The sequence below is a fragment of the Symphalangus syndactylus genome, chromosome 18 (assembly GCF_028878055.3).
Source record: "Symphalangus syndactylus isolate Jambi chromosome 18, NHGRI_mSymSyn1-v2.1_pri, whole genome shotgun sequence".
Lineage (NCBI taxonomy): Eukaryota > Metazoa > Chordata > Mammalia > Primates > Hylobatidae > Symphalangus > Symphalangus syndactylus.
In genome coordinates, this window is record NC_072440.2 from 33,983,086 (window position 1) to 34,000,448 (window position 17,363).

A 17,363-nucleotide genomic window follows, 5' to 3' on the forward strand; every position below is an offset into this window, starting at 1 on the left:
TCCTGAGTAGCGAGGACCACGGGACACCTAGCTAATTTTTGTATTTTTAGTATAGACAGGATTTCACCATGTTGGCCAGGCTGGTCTCAAACTCCTGGCCTGAAGTGATTCACCCACCACGGCCTCCCAAAGTGCTGGGATTACAGGCATGAGCCACCGCATCTGGCCTCTCTTTGTCTTTCTATTGGGGTATATGGGGGTGGGGGTGTATATACGCCTTATACAAATACATAGAATTTTCTTGCTGATCCCAAATACTTCAGCTGTATCTCCCAAGAATAGGGATATACTTCATGTAACTATCATACCATTTACATGTAAGAAAATTAGTATTAATACTGAAATCTTTCCATTTGTCCCCAAAACATCTTTTATAGCTGTGTTTTTTATCCAGAATCCAACCAAATTTCTTGCATTGTATTTTGTTATGCCACTTTAGTCTCTTTTAATCTACAAAGTATCCCTGACTTTTTTGATTGATTGTTTTTCATGAGATAGACATTTTTGAAGAGTTCAGGCCAATTGTCTTATAGAATGAGCCATATTCTGGATTTATATGGTGCTTCCTCATGATTAAATTTAAGTTAAATTTTGTTATGAAGCCTACAAAAATAATTATGTGTACCACTTACTGCATTGTGTTAGGAGGTACATATTTTCAGACTGTCCCATTACTGGTGACTCTAAGTTTGATATCTTAAGGTGATGACCATCAGATCTATTATTCCTTTTGTAATTTATAGGTAATCTGTAGGATTTGGTGATATGAATAAAAAATTATTCCCTAACAAACTATTTTTTTTAACATTCATACGGCTTTATTTATAGATAATTTAAAATACCATCATTGCATTTTTTAAAGTAAAAACAAGTACACAAAGAATAGAACAAAGAGAACAGCTTGATTTATTCTTGTCAGTAATAGAATATCATTATCTATTAGAATGTGATTTAAGTTAATTCCTCAAAATTAGTTTGGTTGGATTTTCAATGGTTTTACATCAGAATGCAGAACTTATTGGTATAGATTTTTCTATGCTGTAAATGCTATCTTAATGAAATATAGAAGGAAGGGAGGGAAGGAAGAAGAAATTAAGATTTTTTTTCTTTTTTAAAATTTTATTATTATTATACTTTAAGTTTTAGGGTACATATGCACAATGTGCAGGTTTGTTACATATGTATACATGTGCCATGTTGGTGTGCTGCACCCATTAACTCGTCATTTAGTATTAGGCATATCTCCTAATGCTATCCCTCCCCCCTCTCCCCACCCCACAACAGGCCCCGGTGTATGATGTTCCCCTTCCTGTGTCCATGTGTTCTCATTGTTCAATTCCCACCTATGAGTGAGAACATACAGTGTTTGGTTTTTTGTCCTTGCGATAGTTTGCTGAGGATGGTTTCCAGTTTCATCCATGTCCCTACAAAGGACATGAACTCATCATTTTTTATGGCTGCATAGTATTCCATGGTATATGTGTGCCACATTTTCTTAATCCAGTCTATCGTTGTTGGACATTTAGGTTGGTTCCAAGTCTTTGCTATTGTGAATAGTGCTGCCATAAACATACATGTGCATGTGTCTTTATAGCAGCATGATTTATAGTCCTTTGAGTATATACCCAGTAATGGGATGGCTGGGTCAAATGGTATTTCTAGTTCTAGATCCCTGAGGAATCACCAAACTGACTTCCACAATGGTTGAACTAGTTTACAGTCCCACCAACAGTGTAAAAGTGTTCCTATTTCTCCACATCCTCTCCAGCACCTATTGTTTCCTAACTTTTTAATGATGGCCATTCTAACTGGTGTGAGATGGTATCTCATTGTGGTTTTGATTTGCATTTCTCTGATGGCCAGTGATGATGAGCACTTTTTCATGTTTTTTTTGGCTGCATAAATGTCTTCTTTTGAGAAGTGTCTGTTCATATCCTTTGCCCACTTTTTGATGGGGTGGTTTGTTTTTTTCTTGTAAATTTGTTTGAGTTCATTGTAGATTCTGGATATTAGCCCTTTGTCAGATGAGTAGGTTGCAAAAATTTTCTCCCATTCTGTAGGTTTCCTGTTCACTCTGATGGTAGTTTCTTTTGCTGTGCAGAAGCTCTTTAGTTTAATTAGATCCCATTTGTCAATTTTGGCTTTTGTTGCCATGGCTTTTGGTGTTTTAGACATGAAGTCCTTGCCCATGCCTATGTCCTGAATGGTATTGCCTAGGTTTTCTTCTAGGGTTTTTATGGTTTTAGGTCTAACATGTAAGTCTTTAATCTATCTTGAATTAATTTTTGTATAAGGTGTAAGGAAGGGATCCAGTTTCAGCTTTCTACATATGGCTAGCCAGTTTTCCCAGCACCATTTATTAAATAGGGAATCCTTTCCCCATTTCTTGTTTTTGTCAGGTTTGTCAAAGATCAGATAGTTGTATACATGTGCATTATTTCTGAGGGCTGTGTTCTGTTCCATTGGTCTATGTCTCTGTTGTGGTACCAGTACCATGCTGTTTTGGTTACGGTAGCCTTGTAGTATAGTTTGAAGTCAGGTAGCGTGATGCCTCCAGCTTTGTTCTTTTGGCTTAGAATTGACTTGGCAATGCGGGCTCTTTTTTGTTTCCATATGAACTTTAAAGTAGTTTTTTCCAATTCTGTGAAGAAAGTCATTGGTAGCTTGATGGGGATGGCATTGAATGTATAAATTACCTTGGGCAGTAGGACCATTTTCACAATATTGATTCTTCCTACCCATGAGCATGGAATGTTCTTCCATTGGTTTGTATCCTCTTTTATTTCATTGAGCAGTGGTTTGTAGTTCTCCTTGAAGAGGTCCTTCACATCCCTTGTAAGTTGGATTCCTAGGTATTTTATTCTATTTGAAGCAATTGTGAATGGGAGTTCACTCATGATTTGGCTCTCTGTTTGTCTGCTATTGGTATATAAGAATGCTTGTGATTTTTGCACATTGATTTTGTATCCTGAGACTTTGCTGAAGTTGCTTATCAGCTTAAGGAGATTTTGGGCTGAGACAATGGGGTTTTCTAAATATACAATCATGTCATCTGCAAACACAGACAATTCGACTTCCTTTCTTCCTATTTGAATACCTTTATTTCTTTCTCTTGCCTGATTGCCCTAGCCAGAACTTCCAATACTATGTTGAATAGGAGTGGTAAGAGAGGGGTTTCCTGAATACCGCACACCGATGGGTCTTGTAACTGAAGCATTTAGCCCATTTACATTTAAAGTTAATATTGTTATGTGTGAATTTCATCCTGCCATTATGATGTTAGCTGGTGATTTTGCTCGTTAGTTGATGCAGTTTCTTCCTAGCCTTGATGGTCTTTACAATTTGGCATGTTTTTGCAGTGGCTGGTACCGGTTGTTCCTTTCCATGTTTAGTGCTTCCTTCAGGAGCTCTTTTAGGGCAGGCCCGGTGGTGACAAAATCTCTCAGCATTTGCTTGTCTGTAAAGTATTTTATTTCTGCTTCACTTATGAAGCTTAGTTTGGCTGGATATGAAATTCTGGGTTGAAAATTCTTTTCTTTAAGAATGTTGAATATTGGCCCTCACTCTCTTCTGGCTTGTAGAGTTTCTGCCTAGAGATCAGCTGTTAGTCTGATGGGCTTCCCTTTGTGGGTAACCTGACCTTTCTCTCTGGCTGCCCTTAACATTTTTTCCTTCATTTCAACTTTGGTGAATCTGACAATTATGTGTCTTGGAGTTGCTCTTCTCGAGGAGTATCTTTGTGGCGTTCCCTGTATTTCCTGAATCTGAATGTTGGCCTACTTTTCTAGATTGGGGAAGTTCTCCTGGTTAATATCCTGCAGAGTGTTTTCCAACTTGGTTCCATTCTCCCCATCACTTTCAGGTACACCAATCAGACATAGATTTGGTCTTTTCACATAGTCCCATATTTCTTGGAGGCTTTGCTCATTTCTTTTTATTCTTTTTTCTCTAAACTTCTCTTCTTGCTTCATTTCATTCATTTTGTCTTCCATCACTGATACCCTTTCTTCCAGGTGATCGCATCAGCTACTGAGGCTTCTGCATTCATCACATAGCTCTCGTGCCTTGGTTTTCAGCTCCATCAGGTCCTTTAAGGACTTCTCTGCGTTGGTTATTTCAGTTATCCATTCGTCTAATTTTTTTTCAAAGCTTTTAACTTCTTTGCTATTGGTTCGAATTTCCTCCTGTAGCTTGGAGTAGTTTGATCGTCTGAAGCCTTCTTCTCTCAACTCGTCAAAGTCATTCTCCGTCCAGCTTTGTTCTGTTGCTGGTGAGGAGCTGCGTCCCTTTGGAGGAGGAGAGGCATTCTGATTTTTAGAGTTTCCAGTTTTTCTGCTCTGTTTTTTTCCCATCTTTGTGGTTTTATCTCCCTTTGGTCTTTGATGATGGTGACGTACCAATGGGTTTTTGGTGTGGATGTCCTTTCTGTTTGTTAGTTTTCCTTCTAACAGACAGGACCCTCAGCTGCAGGTCTGTTGGAGTTTGCTAGAGGTCCATTCCAGACCCTGTTTGCCTGGGTATCAGCAGCGGTGGCTGCAGAGCAGCGGATATTGGTGAACCGCAGATGCTGCTGCCTGATCGTTCCTCTGGAAGTTTTGTCTCAGAGGAGTACCCGGCCGTGTGAGGTGTCAGTCCACCCCTACTGGGGGATGCCTCCCAGTTAGGCTACGCGGGGGTCAGGGACCCACTTGAGGAGGCAGTCTGCCTGTTCTCAGATCTCAAGCTGCGTGCTAGGAGAACCACTTCTCTCTTCAAAGCTCAGTTGGAAATGCAGAAATCACCCATCTTCTGCGTCACTCACGCTGGGAGCTATAGACTGGAGTGTTCCTATTTGGCCATCTTGGCTCCTCCTCCAACAAACTTTTATTAAATATTTTATCATCTATTCATGATCTTTCTCTTTATCACATACGTTGATAGTTGCAAAATGGTAATTTTTCTAATTTTGTCATTTCCTTTACATATATTTCCTCACATATTTCTATAAAGAAGAGCTTTCCTCTCTTCCTTTTTTGACTTTCTCCCTCTTCCTCACTGCAACTTTTTTGAGTGTCATTTGAATATTCATTTGGACTCATTAATTTTTTAAAAATTCACTATTCAATATATTATAATCAGTTACCTTAATAGTTATTTTTGGTTCTTAAATTATCCCACGTTTGGCTAATGAGAGCCCCTTTAAATTGGTTGTGTATCCTTTTATGTAACTTCATTTTTTTTTTTTTTTTTTTTGAGAGGAAGTCTTGGTCTGTTGCCCAGGCTGGGATACAGTGGCGTGATCTTGGCTCACTGCAAGCTCCACCTCCCGCGTTCATGCCATTCTCCTGCCTCAGCCTCCCGAGTAGCTGGGACTACAGGCGCCCGCCACCATGCCTGGCTAATTTTTTTGTATTTTTAGTAGAGACGGAGTTTCACCATGTTAGCCAGGATGGTCTCAATCTTTTGACCTCGTGATCCACCTGCCTTGACCTCCCAAAGTGCCGGGATTACAGGCGTGAGGCACTGTGCCCAGCCTTTAACTTCATTTTTAAAAAACACTTTCTTAGCCAGGCACAGTGGCTCACCACCTGCAATCCCAGCACTTTGGGAGGCTGAGGTCAGTGGATCACTTGAGGTCAGGAGTTTGAGACCAGCCTGGCCAATATGGTGCAACACCCGTCTCTACTAAAAATACAAGAAATAGCTGGGCATGCCGCTGCACTCCAGCCTGGGAGACAGAGCAAGACTGTCTCAAAAAATAAAAAAAAGGCCGGGCACGGTGGCTCACGCTTGTAATCCCAGCACTTTGGGAGGCCGAGGCGGTCAGATCATGAGGTCAGGAGATCGAGACCACGGTGAAACCCCGTCTCTATTAAAAAATACAAAAAATTAGCCGGGTGCGGTGGCGGACGCCTGTAGTCCCAGCTACTCGGAGGCTGAGGCAGGAGAATGGCGTGAACCCGGGAGGCGGAGCTTGCAGTGAGCCGAGATTGTGCCACTGCACTCCAGCCTGGGCGACAGAGCGAGACTCTGTCTCAAAAAAAATAAAAAAAAATAAAAAATAAATAAATAAATAAATAAAAATACCAACCACTTACTTGCTTTCTGAGATAATAAGACATTCCATATTTCCTTTGTACTTTCCCTGTTGTAGCCCTGAGCTCAACTATTTCTCCAAGGAAGCTCTGTCCTTTTCAGTGGAGGATGTATTTAGAAACCAAGATTGCATTGCAGGAGATGATCTTTGCTACGAAGGTCTTATTGCTTCTAGGTCCTTTCAGTGGACAGAGCTAGGAAATTGATTTTTTGAAAAGTCATCAGTTTATACAGATACCTTCAATTCACATTCTAGCATCACAGAATTCTCCCTCATCTTCCCCTATTTTATATTTGTATCTTCCTTCTCCCAGGGTGAAAACCCTTCTTCCATTACCACCAGTAGCTTTACTCATTTGCTGTGTCTTTCAGTATCCTTCAGTTGGTATTATAAGCCAATATTACACCAGTAGCAGGCCTGCTATGTAAACTTCAGGATTTCTTTGCAGTTTTTCTTTTGTCTTTGAATGCATCTCACTAAGCATATATACTCAGAATACTGTGCTCAAAAGTGATTTGAATTGTTTTTGATATACAATTAGGGTCAATTGTTTCTGTTTTATTCAGTTTGAAGGTTTGCTTTTTCATCTTTCTGAAGTCTTACTCCCATTTCTATCCTATCTACCCCATTCTCACCCATCCCCTATAGGATGAGAGTGAGACTTCTAATGTAGGTTTAACTTCTGAACTTTGTACGTTTTTTACATAAAATTAAATTTAAAAGGATGATTAGTAAAAATAATGCCTCTCTCCTTAATGATTTGATTTGCCTTGTGTTTAATATTAATGTTTCTACATCAGCTTTCTTTTTTGTTGTTTCAGTTCTCCTGTTTGTCTTTTGCTGTCCTTTTAACTTCAACCTGTATGATTATGGTTTAAGTGATATATTTTGTATCCAAGTTGAGAATCTGAGTTTTGTGTGATAAATTTGAATTGTTTTCTGCTGCCTTTTTTGGGGGAGTGGGGAGGACACACTCTTGCTTTGTAACCCAGGCTAAAGTGTAGTGGCATGAACATGGCTCACTGCAGCCTCAACCTCCTGGGCTCAAGTGATCCTCCTGTTTCAGCATCCCGAGTAGCTGAGACTACAGGTATACACCACTACACCTGGGTAATTTTTAAATTTTTCATAGAGACAGGGTCACACTATGTTGCCCAAGGTGGTCTCAAACTCCTGGACTCAAGTGATCCTCTTGGGCTTGGCCTCCCAAAGTGTTGGGATTACAGGCATGAGCCACTGCACCTGGCTCTTTTTAAGCATGCTTTTTCTTGGCTGCTTCTTCTCTCCCCCATTTCCCCCCTTCTATTGGATTGATTTTTTTTCTTTCTTTCTAATTATTTGGAAGTTACACATCTTATATCTCTTCTTCTAATGGTTATTCTTGTCCTGCTGTTACTTTGTATTGAGTATTAAGTTGAAGAAACCCATACCACTTTTTCACATGAACTACCAAAACTGGTTTGTTTAACTCTATACTTTCAAATCTTAATTTTTTAAAACTGAAGCAAAGGACTGTGTGTTTATTTTTAAATAAATATTAACATTTTTATAATTAGTCTGAAAAGGGCCTCAGTCATGCTGTATGAAGAAACATTGGCAGAAAACTAGACCTAAAACCACCTTTTCTCTATAGTCTGCCAGACTCTCCTCCCCCTCCATGCCCCCAGTAGAATCTAAGTGCTATTGAGGACAGGAATATTATTTTGCTTATTGCTGTATCCATTATTCTTAGAAAAGTGTGCATTCACTGGCCCTCAATAGATATATTAGTTGAATGAATCAAGTAGAAATATTTAGAGAAGAACAAATGGAGTGGTGTAGCTTTACTCCTTCGCTGTATCTTTCAGTATCCTTCAGTTGTTATTATAAACCAATATAATTGGTTTATAATTATAAATTACAATTATATTGGTTTATAATTATGAGGGCAGGAGACATTATGGAAACTTTGAGTTGAAAGATTTGCATGTCAGACAATAATTATGCTTGTTTTGTATTGTTCCCAGTCATTTTAGAAGAGTTTTTTTGGTAGATGTGATATAGCAAGCGTTAGCAGATCAGATAAATGGTCCTTGATTGCTCTGAGATTCTGTGCAAAGTAGATGGAATAGTTGTCATCCTTAATTTACAGCCAGATTTAGGTACACAGATAAGTGTTTTTACTTTAGATTTGCTAGATAATCTTAATATATTGTAATATTATGTGTACCTGTAGAATGACTAGTGTTTTGGGAAGGCATGAATATGCATTTATTAAAGATAAATTTTAACTAAACAAATAAATACAATCAAAAGGCCAGGCACTGTGGCTCACGCCTGTAATCCCAGCACTTTGGGAGGCTGAGGTGGGCAGATCACCAGGTCAGGAGATCGAGACCATCCTTGCTAACATGGTGAAACCCCCGTCTCTACTAAAAATACAAAAAATTAGCTGGGCGTGGTGGCGGGCGCCTGTAATCCCAGCTACTCGGGAGGCTGAGGCAGAATAGCATGAACCCAGGAGGCGGAGCTTGCAGTGAGCTAAGATCACGCCATTGCACTCCAGCCTGGGCGACAGAGCGAGACTCTGCCTCAAAAAAAAAAAAAAAAAATTAAAAATAGTTAACATTAAATCCTGAATGTAGCCATATATAACCACTTAAAATGCAATCCACATGGTATTATTGTTCTCTTTGAAAACTTTTGCTAGGTAACATTCCAGATGCTCAGAGTATGCTAAGTTGTATGTATTATGTATAGAGGAGTCATTTTCTGATTATATTTTAAAAATCGCAAATCAGATATCTAAAGGCAAGTATTGCCTTTCAGTTTCCTGAAGGTGTTTAGCAAGTGTTTAGGAACAGATTTGTTGTTTTTTCAAAACCACATAGTTCTTTCTCTGAATTCCCTTTCCAAAACTTTCTCTCTCCATCCTCCCATGAGCCCTTTTACCCTTCTTGCATGTTTCTGTGCATATGTGCGGACAAATAAACTGTTTAGAAAGTGAGACTCTTGGCAGAAAAGAGATGAGATTGGGGCATTTGCTGTTCTACAAAATCACCGTTAGCAGATTTCCAGAATCAGATGTCAGTGATAGATCAGACTCTAGGCCTGTGAATTTGCAGATAGTATTGCCTTGCCTAATGAGTTAGATATAAGCCCTGGACTTAGTATATATCTCATGCTCCGTTTTTGGACAAGATTTTTTTTCTTCCAGTGGCTCTGCTTATTATATATAATAAAATTATTTTAAAAATCTGTCTCAAAAAGTCCATTAACTCCTTTTCTCTCAATAAATGTTGTTAATTCTTAGATGAAATTTGGTTTAGCAGTTTTCTAATCCTAGATTCAACTTCCTGGCCAGGTGCAGTGGCTCATGCCTGTAATCCTAGCACTTGGGGAGGCCGAGGTGGCACGATCACTTGAGGTCAGGAGTTCAATATCACCCTGGCCAACATGGCGAAACCCTGTCTCTACTAAAAATACAAAAATTAGCTGGGTATGGTGGCACACACCTGTAATCCCAGCTACTTGGGGGTTGAGTCAGGAGAATCACTTGAACCTGGGAGACGGAGGTTGCAGTGAGCCGAGATCGCGCCACTGCAGCCCAGCCTGGGTTGACAAAGCAAGACTCCGTCTCAAAAAAAACAAACACAACAACAATGACAAAAAACTCCCTGAGTTGGTAGGATTCCATTGTCATTCAGTTAATTCCTTGCATTACGTCACTCTCTGAACTGTTCTCCTTCAAGCAACCAGGCAGAACAGACCAGAACATTTGAGGCCTCTGAGGGACCTTCCTGGCTCTATGAACTAAAATCACCTGTGGACAAGAGCGTTCTATAGTGGTAGAAAAAGGAGCTTGCTCAGAGACAACGTCTCATTCCTCCCTTATTGTTATTGTGACACAAAGTTTTTGTCCTGAAAGCACTGTGGCTTAGAAGGCCAAGCATAAATATGAGTGTTCTTGAAATCTCCTTTCTGGGAGTACATATGTATCTATGTGTCACCCATTGAAGTATATAAACTTTTCAAGGTTGGTCTCTTAAAATTTTCTCTGAGTTAAGCTACTCTAAAGGGAAGATCTGTACTTGTCTGGAAGGTTGTGCTCCTTATACAGCATAACTTTAATGAATGCTTATTGACCTGGAATCCTCTCGTTGGATGGGGAAAAGTCAGTGATCCAGACTCACATGTTGTTAATCTGCTTTGTGGAAGCCAGGCTATGATGGGAATTTCTCAGCATCTTCCTGTTTATTAGAACTAAACTCCTATTTCTTCTCCTGTTCTTTCCACTAAATGTGCTGAATTTTTAGTGAAAATTTAGTAAGTTTATATTCCCAGGTTCAGCTTCCAGAATTGGCAGTATTTCTTTTAGCTTCTTCTATCCAGGATTGGTTTTACATAACACATCTTTTCATGGATACCAAGCAAATAATTGATTATTACTATGTACATCCAGTATTTGTAGAGTATAATAATAAGCTGGATGTGATACAGAAGTAGTATTAGATAACCCTAATCTATAGTTTGATTGACAGGAGGAGATTAGAACATACTTAAGGAATATTGAGGATCAGCAAGGATCCTCACTGATACTTGGAGATAGGTGGTGTTTTTAATCAGCTTTATTGTTTTCATGTGTGCTTATTAGATTCCAGCTAGGTCCTTGAAAGACATGACCTTTGACTAATTTCAAGGAAGAGAGATGGTTTACTGGGTGGTTAAGCAAAAAGATTGTTTTTAAGGACAATTAAAACAACAAATATGGGGCCAGGTGCGGTGGCTCATGCCTGTAATCCCAGCTCTTAGGGAGGCAGAGGCGGGAGGATAGCATGAGCCCAAGAGTTCGAGACTTGCCTGGGCAATATAGCGAGACCCTGTTCACCACAAAAAGGAAAAAAAAAAGAAAAATATGGGTAAAGAGAGAATAGAGGTAGCAAAAACAAGAGTAGTGCTTCTCAGATTGCAGTGGGAGAGGAACATGTGTTCAGAGACCTTGGATTAGCGTGAGACTTTTGTCTGTAGACTGAAGAACATGAAGGAGCCTAAGTTCATTTCTGGGCTTGCAAGCAAAATTTTCAGAGTGCTTCTTTACCTTTATTAATACAAAGGGTACCAGGTCTTGGAGTTACAGTGGTGGAGGCAGAGGTGCTGTGCAGCATAGCATTCTCCTTTGCAGTTGTGAGAAATTGAAGAAGTGGTCACCACACCCTGGCCCTCTTTGGTCCAAGAAACTTCTGTTTCTTGGTTGCTGGCACCCCACTTTGACTTCTTTTCTTTTCTTTTTTTTTTTTTTTGAGACGGAGTCTCGCTCTGTCACCCAGGCTGGAGTGCAGTGGCGCGATCTCGGCTCACTGCAAGCTCTGCCTCCCGAGTTCACGCCATTCTCCTGCCTCAGCCTCTCCGAGTAGCTGGGACTACAGGCGCCCGCCACCACGCCCGGCTAATTTTTTGTATTTTTTTAGTAGAGACGGGGTTTCACTGTGGTCTCGATCTCCTGACCTCGTGATCCGCCCTCCTTGGCCTCCCAAAGTGCTGGGATTACAAGCGTGAGCCACCGCGCCCGGCCCCCACTTTGACTTCCGAGCATCCATCTTAGAGCTTCTCTTCTTTCCTGTTTCTCCTCTGAGCTATTTCTTCCTATTTGGAAACGTTATTGAGGAGAGGTCACAACTGCAGGGATTTTGATCTAGGCAAGTGTTCTTTTTCCAAAGCTGGCTCTTCAACCTTTTGATGAGGGACAAGATTATGAGAACTTCTGGGAGACTGAAAGAAATAAAATGTAATTGGCCTTAGAAATGAATGAATGAGAGAAAGTGCCAGGGGACTGGGATATCACTTTTACTTGTAGTTTAACCCTACCATTAAAGTGATAATAGCACAACCTTCTGTGTAGCCATTCACAGCAGTCACTCACTCTTTGTGCCTCCATAGTAGCCAAGATGTCCTAGCTTTTTCACTTTTCTGTTTGGACAAACTAGAAAGGGTATAAATAGGTAGACCAGTTGTATGACTTGCATATTTGTCCTTTCCATAGCAAAGCAGTGAAAGGCAGCCTGCATACTTTTTTCTGCACAGAAGTTTCTGAGCTTTCTTTTTTTTTTCATTTTATTACATAATTATCTTAGACAGTTTGACTTAGAAATTTAGTGGGAGTGATCTACAAATTGGAACAAGAAAAAGGTAGTATTATTAGTACCTGAAAATCTAAATTAGTGCCTTGAAAACTGCCTTTAATAAAATTCTCTTTTCTTTCTCTTAGGGCTGCTGCTCAGAGCAAATTAGGTCATTATACAGATGCGATAAAGGATTGTGAAAAAGCAATAGCAATTGATTCAAAGTACAGCAAGGCCTATGGGAGAATGGGGTAAGTTCTGGGAGAATGTTCCAAGTAGTACCATGTAGCATCAGGTATGCTGTTCTTAATGGCTTGGTTTTGAATTTCCTGCTTAATATTTTACCCTCTGAACTAATAAGAAGATAAATAAAACATAAGGGAGGAAATGACTACAATTTCTGTGACTAGGAAGTGAGATGATCGATGACTGATTTGATTGTTGGAGAAAATTATATAACCGTACTTAGTCGACTAATTTCATGTCCATGACCACAAATCTCAGATGAGCACTCAATATTGCAGACAATTCTATTATTTTTCCTTCTATAGTCACCTTTCCACTCTCTGATGTGACGATTTCATACCTCTTCCTCTCCCTTCAAATTTCCACTACCCCCTCTCTGGTGACTCTCAACTGATGCTATTGCCTTATACTTGATTGAGAAGATAGATGCTTTTTGAAGGAAAACAACTCATTTTCCTCCTTGCAAATCCATCGGTCTACCTACATTTGTATCTACACAGAATGCCCTTTTTTCTTGTTAAAATGGAAGCATTCTGGCTGGGCGTGGTGACTCACATCTGTAATCCCAGCACTTTGGAAGGCCAAGGTGGGCAGATCACTTGAGGTCAGGAGTTCAAGACCAGCCTGGCCAATATGGTGAAACCCCGTCTCTACTAAAAATACAAAAATTAGCCAGGCGTGGTGGTGAGCACCTGCAGACCCAGCTACTCAGGAGGCTAAGGCAGGAGAATCACTTGAACCTGGGAGGCAGAGGTTGCAGTGAGCTGAGATAGAGCCACTGCACTCCAGTTTGGGTGACAGATTGAGACTCTGTCTCAAAAAAAAGAAGCATTCTTACCTGAGACCATTGCCTCCATTCATGCTTTAAGATCCCATTCCCTTGTACCTTCTCCACAACTTTGCAACTATTACAATCCCCTTCATTTTCTACAGCATTAGATCTTCCATCTCTAACAGATGATAATGGCTGGCATGTGATAAGGTCATAAAAAGTCATTCACTGAGCCAGGTGTGGTGGCTAACACCTGTAATCCCAACATTTTGGGAGGCCAAGGTGGGAGAAATGCTTGAGCCCAGGAGTTCAAAACCAGCCTGGGCAACATAGCAAGACCCCATCTCTATAAAAATACAAAAATTATCCAGGAGTGGTGGTGTACACCTGTAGTCCCAGCTACTTGGGAGGCTGAGGTGAGAGGATCACTTGAGTCTGGGAAGTTGAGGCTGCAGTGAGCCGTGATCGTGTCACTGCACTCCAGCCTGGGTGACAGAGTGAGACCCTGTCTCAAAAAAAAAGAAAAAAATTCATTAGTTGGACCCATCCCTTTACCCGGCATTCCCCTCCAGCCACCATCCCACTTCTCGGTTCCTCATTCTCTGCCCCTGATGGTTATCTGTACTTGCTGTTTCATCTTTGTCATGTCTTTTTTTCTTTCTTTTTTTGAGATGGAATCTCGCTCTGTCACCCAGGCTGGAGTGCAGTGGCGCGATCTCAGCTCACTGCAAGCTCTGCCTCCTGGGTTCACGCCATTCTCCTGTCTAAGCCTCCCGAGTAGCTAGGACTACAGGCGCCCGCCACCATGCCCGGCTAATTTTTTGTATTTTTAGTAGAGACGGGGTTTCAGCGTGTTAGCCATGATGGTCTCAATCTCCTGACCTCGTGATCCGCCCACTTTGGCCTCCCAAAGTGCTGGGATTACAGGCGTGAGCCACCGTGCCCAGACGCTATTAACTTATTGTCAAAATACATCACTCTCTAGGATCCTGACACCACACTTGCCCTGTTTCCCCTTCCACTTTACTGTATGCTCTTTTCCAGTCTCCCTTGCTTGTTCTTCCTCTCTACCATCTCTAAACAATGCTGTATTTTAGGGTTGCATCCTCTGCTGCTGCTGTTTCTCTGTCTATTCTCTCTGCTCAGTTTATCCTGCTCCATGCTTTTAAAATTCATCTACAGTTGATACTCATTATTTGCAGATTCTGTATTTATGAATTTGCCTGCTTGCTAAATTAATTTGTAATCCCCAAATCAATATTTACACTGCTTCTGTGGTCATTCATGTACCTGCACAATTAGTGAAAATGTGTCTTCTGATATCCTCTATCTCAGCTGAGGGTGAATAAGGTCATGCTCTACCTTTTTCTTTCAGCTCTCATGCTGAAACAGTCTATTTAGTGCTACTTTTTTTTTTATTTTTGTGCCTTTTATTTGTGATTTTGCTGTTTACAGTGGCCCCCAACTGTAGGCTGAAGTGTTATCTAGTGTTCCTAAGTGCAAGAGGACTGTAATGTGCCTTATGGAGAAAATACGTTTATGAGACAAGCTTCATTCAGGCATGAGTTAGTGCCGTTGGCTAAGAATTCAATGCTAATGAATAAAATACATATATTAAATAAAGTTTCTTTTATCAGAAACACACATAAAAACAAGATTATATATTGATCAGTTGATGAAAATATGACTATTTACAACTAGTTGCAGGAACCTAACTCTGTATTTTCCCTAGGAACAATTGTTCAGTATTTGCTAGTTCATTGTTCATGGTGACTTTACAGAACAGGACTACTGTGAATAAGAATCAACTGTATATATTATTGGATCTAATTTATATGTTTGAACTCCGTGCTCATATGTTCTACTACTCTTCAGCTCTATGTTTGGATGTTTAATAGGTATTTTAAACTTAACATGTCCCAGACAGAACTCATGTTCCCTTCCAAAATCTTTCCGATCTCAATACATTGTACAATTAGTTGTCTATCCCATGCACAGGTCAGAAGCCTAAGAGTCATCCTTCATTGTCATTACGCCTGACATAAGTACTGATACTCTGTCATCAAGTCCTGTCAATTCTAGTTTCTCTATATATCTTGAATCCAAGTGTTGATCGCTATCTTGCATGTAGCCCTAGTCCAAACTACATCTCTTACCTAAGCTACTGCAATAGCTTCCTAACTGATCTCCCTGCCTCCATTCTACCCTTCTGCCCACGTAGATCCTCTACATAGAAGCCAGAGTGAGCTTTCAAAAGCGCAAATTATATCATGTGACTCCATTGCAATCAGAATAAAGTTCAAACTCCAAGCAATGGTCCTGTATCATCTGGCACCCAACTGTTCTCTGACATCGTCTCTCCATGCTTTGTTTTCTGTGTTCCCTCCTCATCAGCCCTTGTCCTGTTCCTTAAGAATACGAAGCTTGCATCTTTCTCGGGACCTGTCTGTTTACTGCTATTTCCACTGCAATGCTCCTCCCTCATTTTCATGACTGCTTTCTTTACATCACTCAGATCTTTCCAATGTGGCTACTTTTTGAGCAGCTCTCCTATTCATTCCTTTAATATTGCCCTTTTTATTTGCATGCTTGTTGCCTGTCTTCCCCAGGTAGAATGAAATTTTCTTAAAGACGGGAAACTTTATCTTTTTTTTTTTCTTTTTTTGAGATGGAGTTTCGCTCTTGTTTTCCAGGCTGGAGTGCAATGGCACAATCTTGGCCAACTGCAACCTCCACCTCCTGGATTCAAGCAATTCTCGTGCCTCAGCCTCCCTAGTAGCTGGGACTACAGGCATCTGCCACCATGCTTGGCTAATTTGTGTATTTTTAGTAGAGACAGGGTTTTACCATGTTGGCCAGACTGGTTTCAAACTCCTGACCTCAAGTGATCCACCCACCCCGGCCTCCCAAAGTGCTGCTGGGATTAGAGACGTGGGCCACTGCACCCAGCCAGGATCCTCAGTATCTTTAGATATTATTTTAATAATATTCTTATACATCATAGAGTTTCAGTAAATAGTTACTGACTTAACTCTTGATTAACTGGGGACTCTGATAAAGTATCACACATAGTTGACTGGTAGAAAATGAATTAGGTTCCGATAAAGAGAAAAAGAGAAAAGAAAATAGTAATTTGTTTAAAACAAACCTAGAACAAACAGAAACCCCTAATACTATCTCACCATATATACAGTTATTGTTTAGTTCTACAGTAATTTTTCAATAAGTAAATTATAACTAGGTAAATATGAACATTAAAATTTAATACCTCTTTGACTTGTGCCTGGTATAATTTGTTATTTGAGTTGTAAAGGATGCTAATTTTATCTATCTGTTTTGATCAGGAATAGTTATCTGATAACTATATCCTGTTTTCTTAATGGCAAATTGATATTAATTGTTCCTCTGTTAGGAAGAAGAAAGCACGTGGGCCATTTTGAAGCACAAATACAGTTTAGAGTCCTTAAAAATGGTGTTAGCATCATGGATTTATGTGATCACAGGACTGTCAACTCACATCTTTTGGAACTTACTCTAGGCATTTATAAAGCAAATTATTTTACATATTAAGCTTAAAAATGGTAGAGTAAGTAAGATAATCTCCTCGCATTAAATTCATGATCTATAGGACAACCAGGTTATCAGCAAGCAGAATGGAGTGAGTTCAGATATATAGAATCTTAAGTTGGAGAGAATTTTACTCCCGTGAGCCATAGTACAGTGAATAAATTAAGTGTAATCTGGATTAGAACTGAATACCAAGACAGACAGACGTTTGACGATGTTTGTGATGTCCTGATGTTCTTTAATCATCTATCTGATATTCTTGTACTCTGTATTCCCTTCAGGCTGGCCCTCACTGCCTTGAATAAATTTGAAGAAGCAGTTACAAGTTATCAAAAGGCATTAGATCTTGACCCTGAAAATGATTCCTATAAGTCAAATCTGAAAATAGCAGAACAGAAGTTAAGAGAGGTATCCAGTCCTGTAAGTTGTTAATGCCAAATGAGTGAAGTATTTTCTGTCATTCACAATTTATTGTAATTGTAGTTATTGGACTGATTCTCAGATATAATTGTTTTACAGACAGGAACTGGACTGAGCTTTGACATGGCTAGCTTGATAAATAATCCAGCCTTCATTAGTATGGTGAGTATTCTTTCTTTTCTGC

The 17,363-nt window shown here is 40.0% G+C and overlaps 1 protein-coding gene across 1 annotated transcript in view; it reads left to right on the plus strand.

Moving 5' to 3' along the window:
* The window catches only part of SGTB (small glutamine rich tetratricopeptide repeat co-chaperone beta), a 62,349-nt gene that overhangs the window by 30,600 nt on the left and 14,386 nt on the right, over positions 1-17,363 (plus strand). Inside the window, exons 6-8 of the mRNA XM_055252177.2 lie at positions 12,321-12,425; positions 17,041-17,179; positions 17,279-17,341. Of these exons, the coding sequence (XP_055108152.1) occupies positions 12,321-12,425; positions 17,041-17,179; positions 17,279-17,341 (307 nt within the window). The remainder of the gene's footprint in view (positions 1-12,320; positions 12,426-17,040; positions 17,180-17,278; positions 17,342-17,363) is intronic.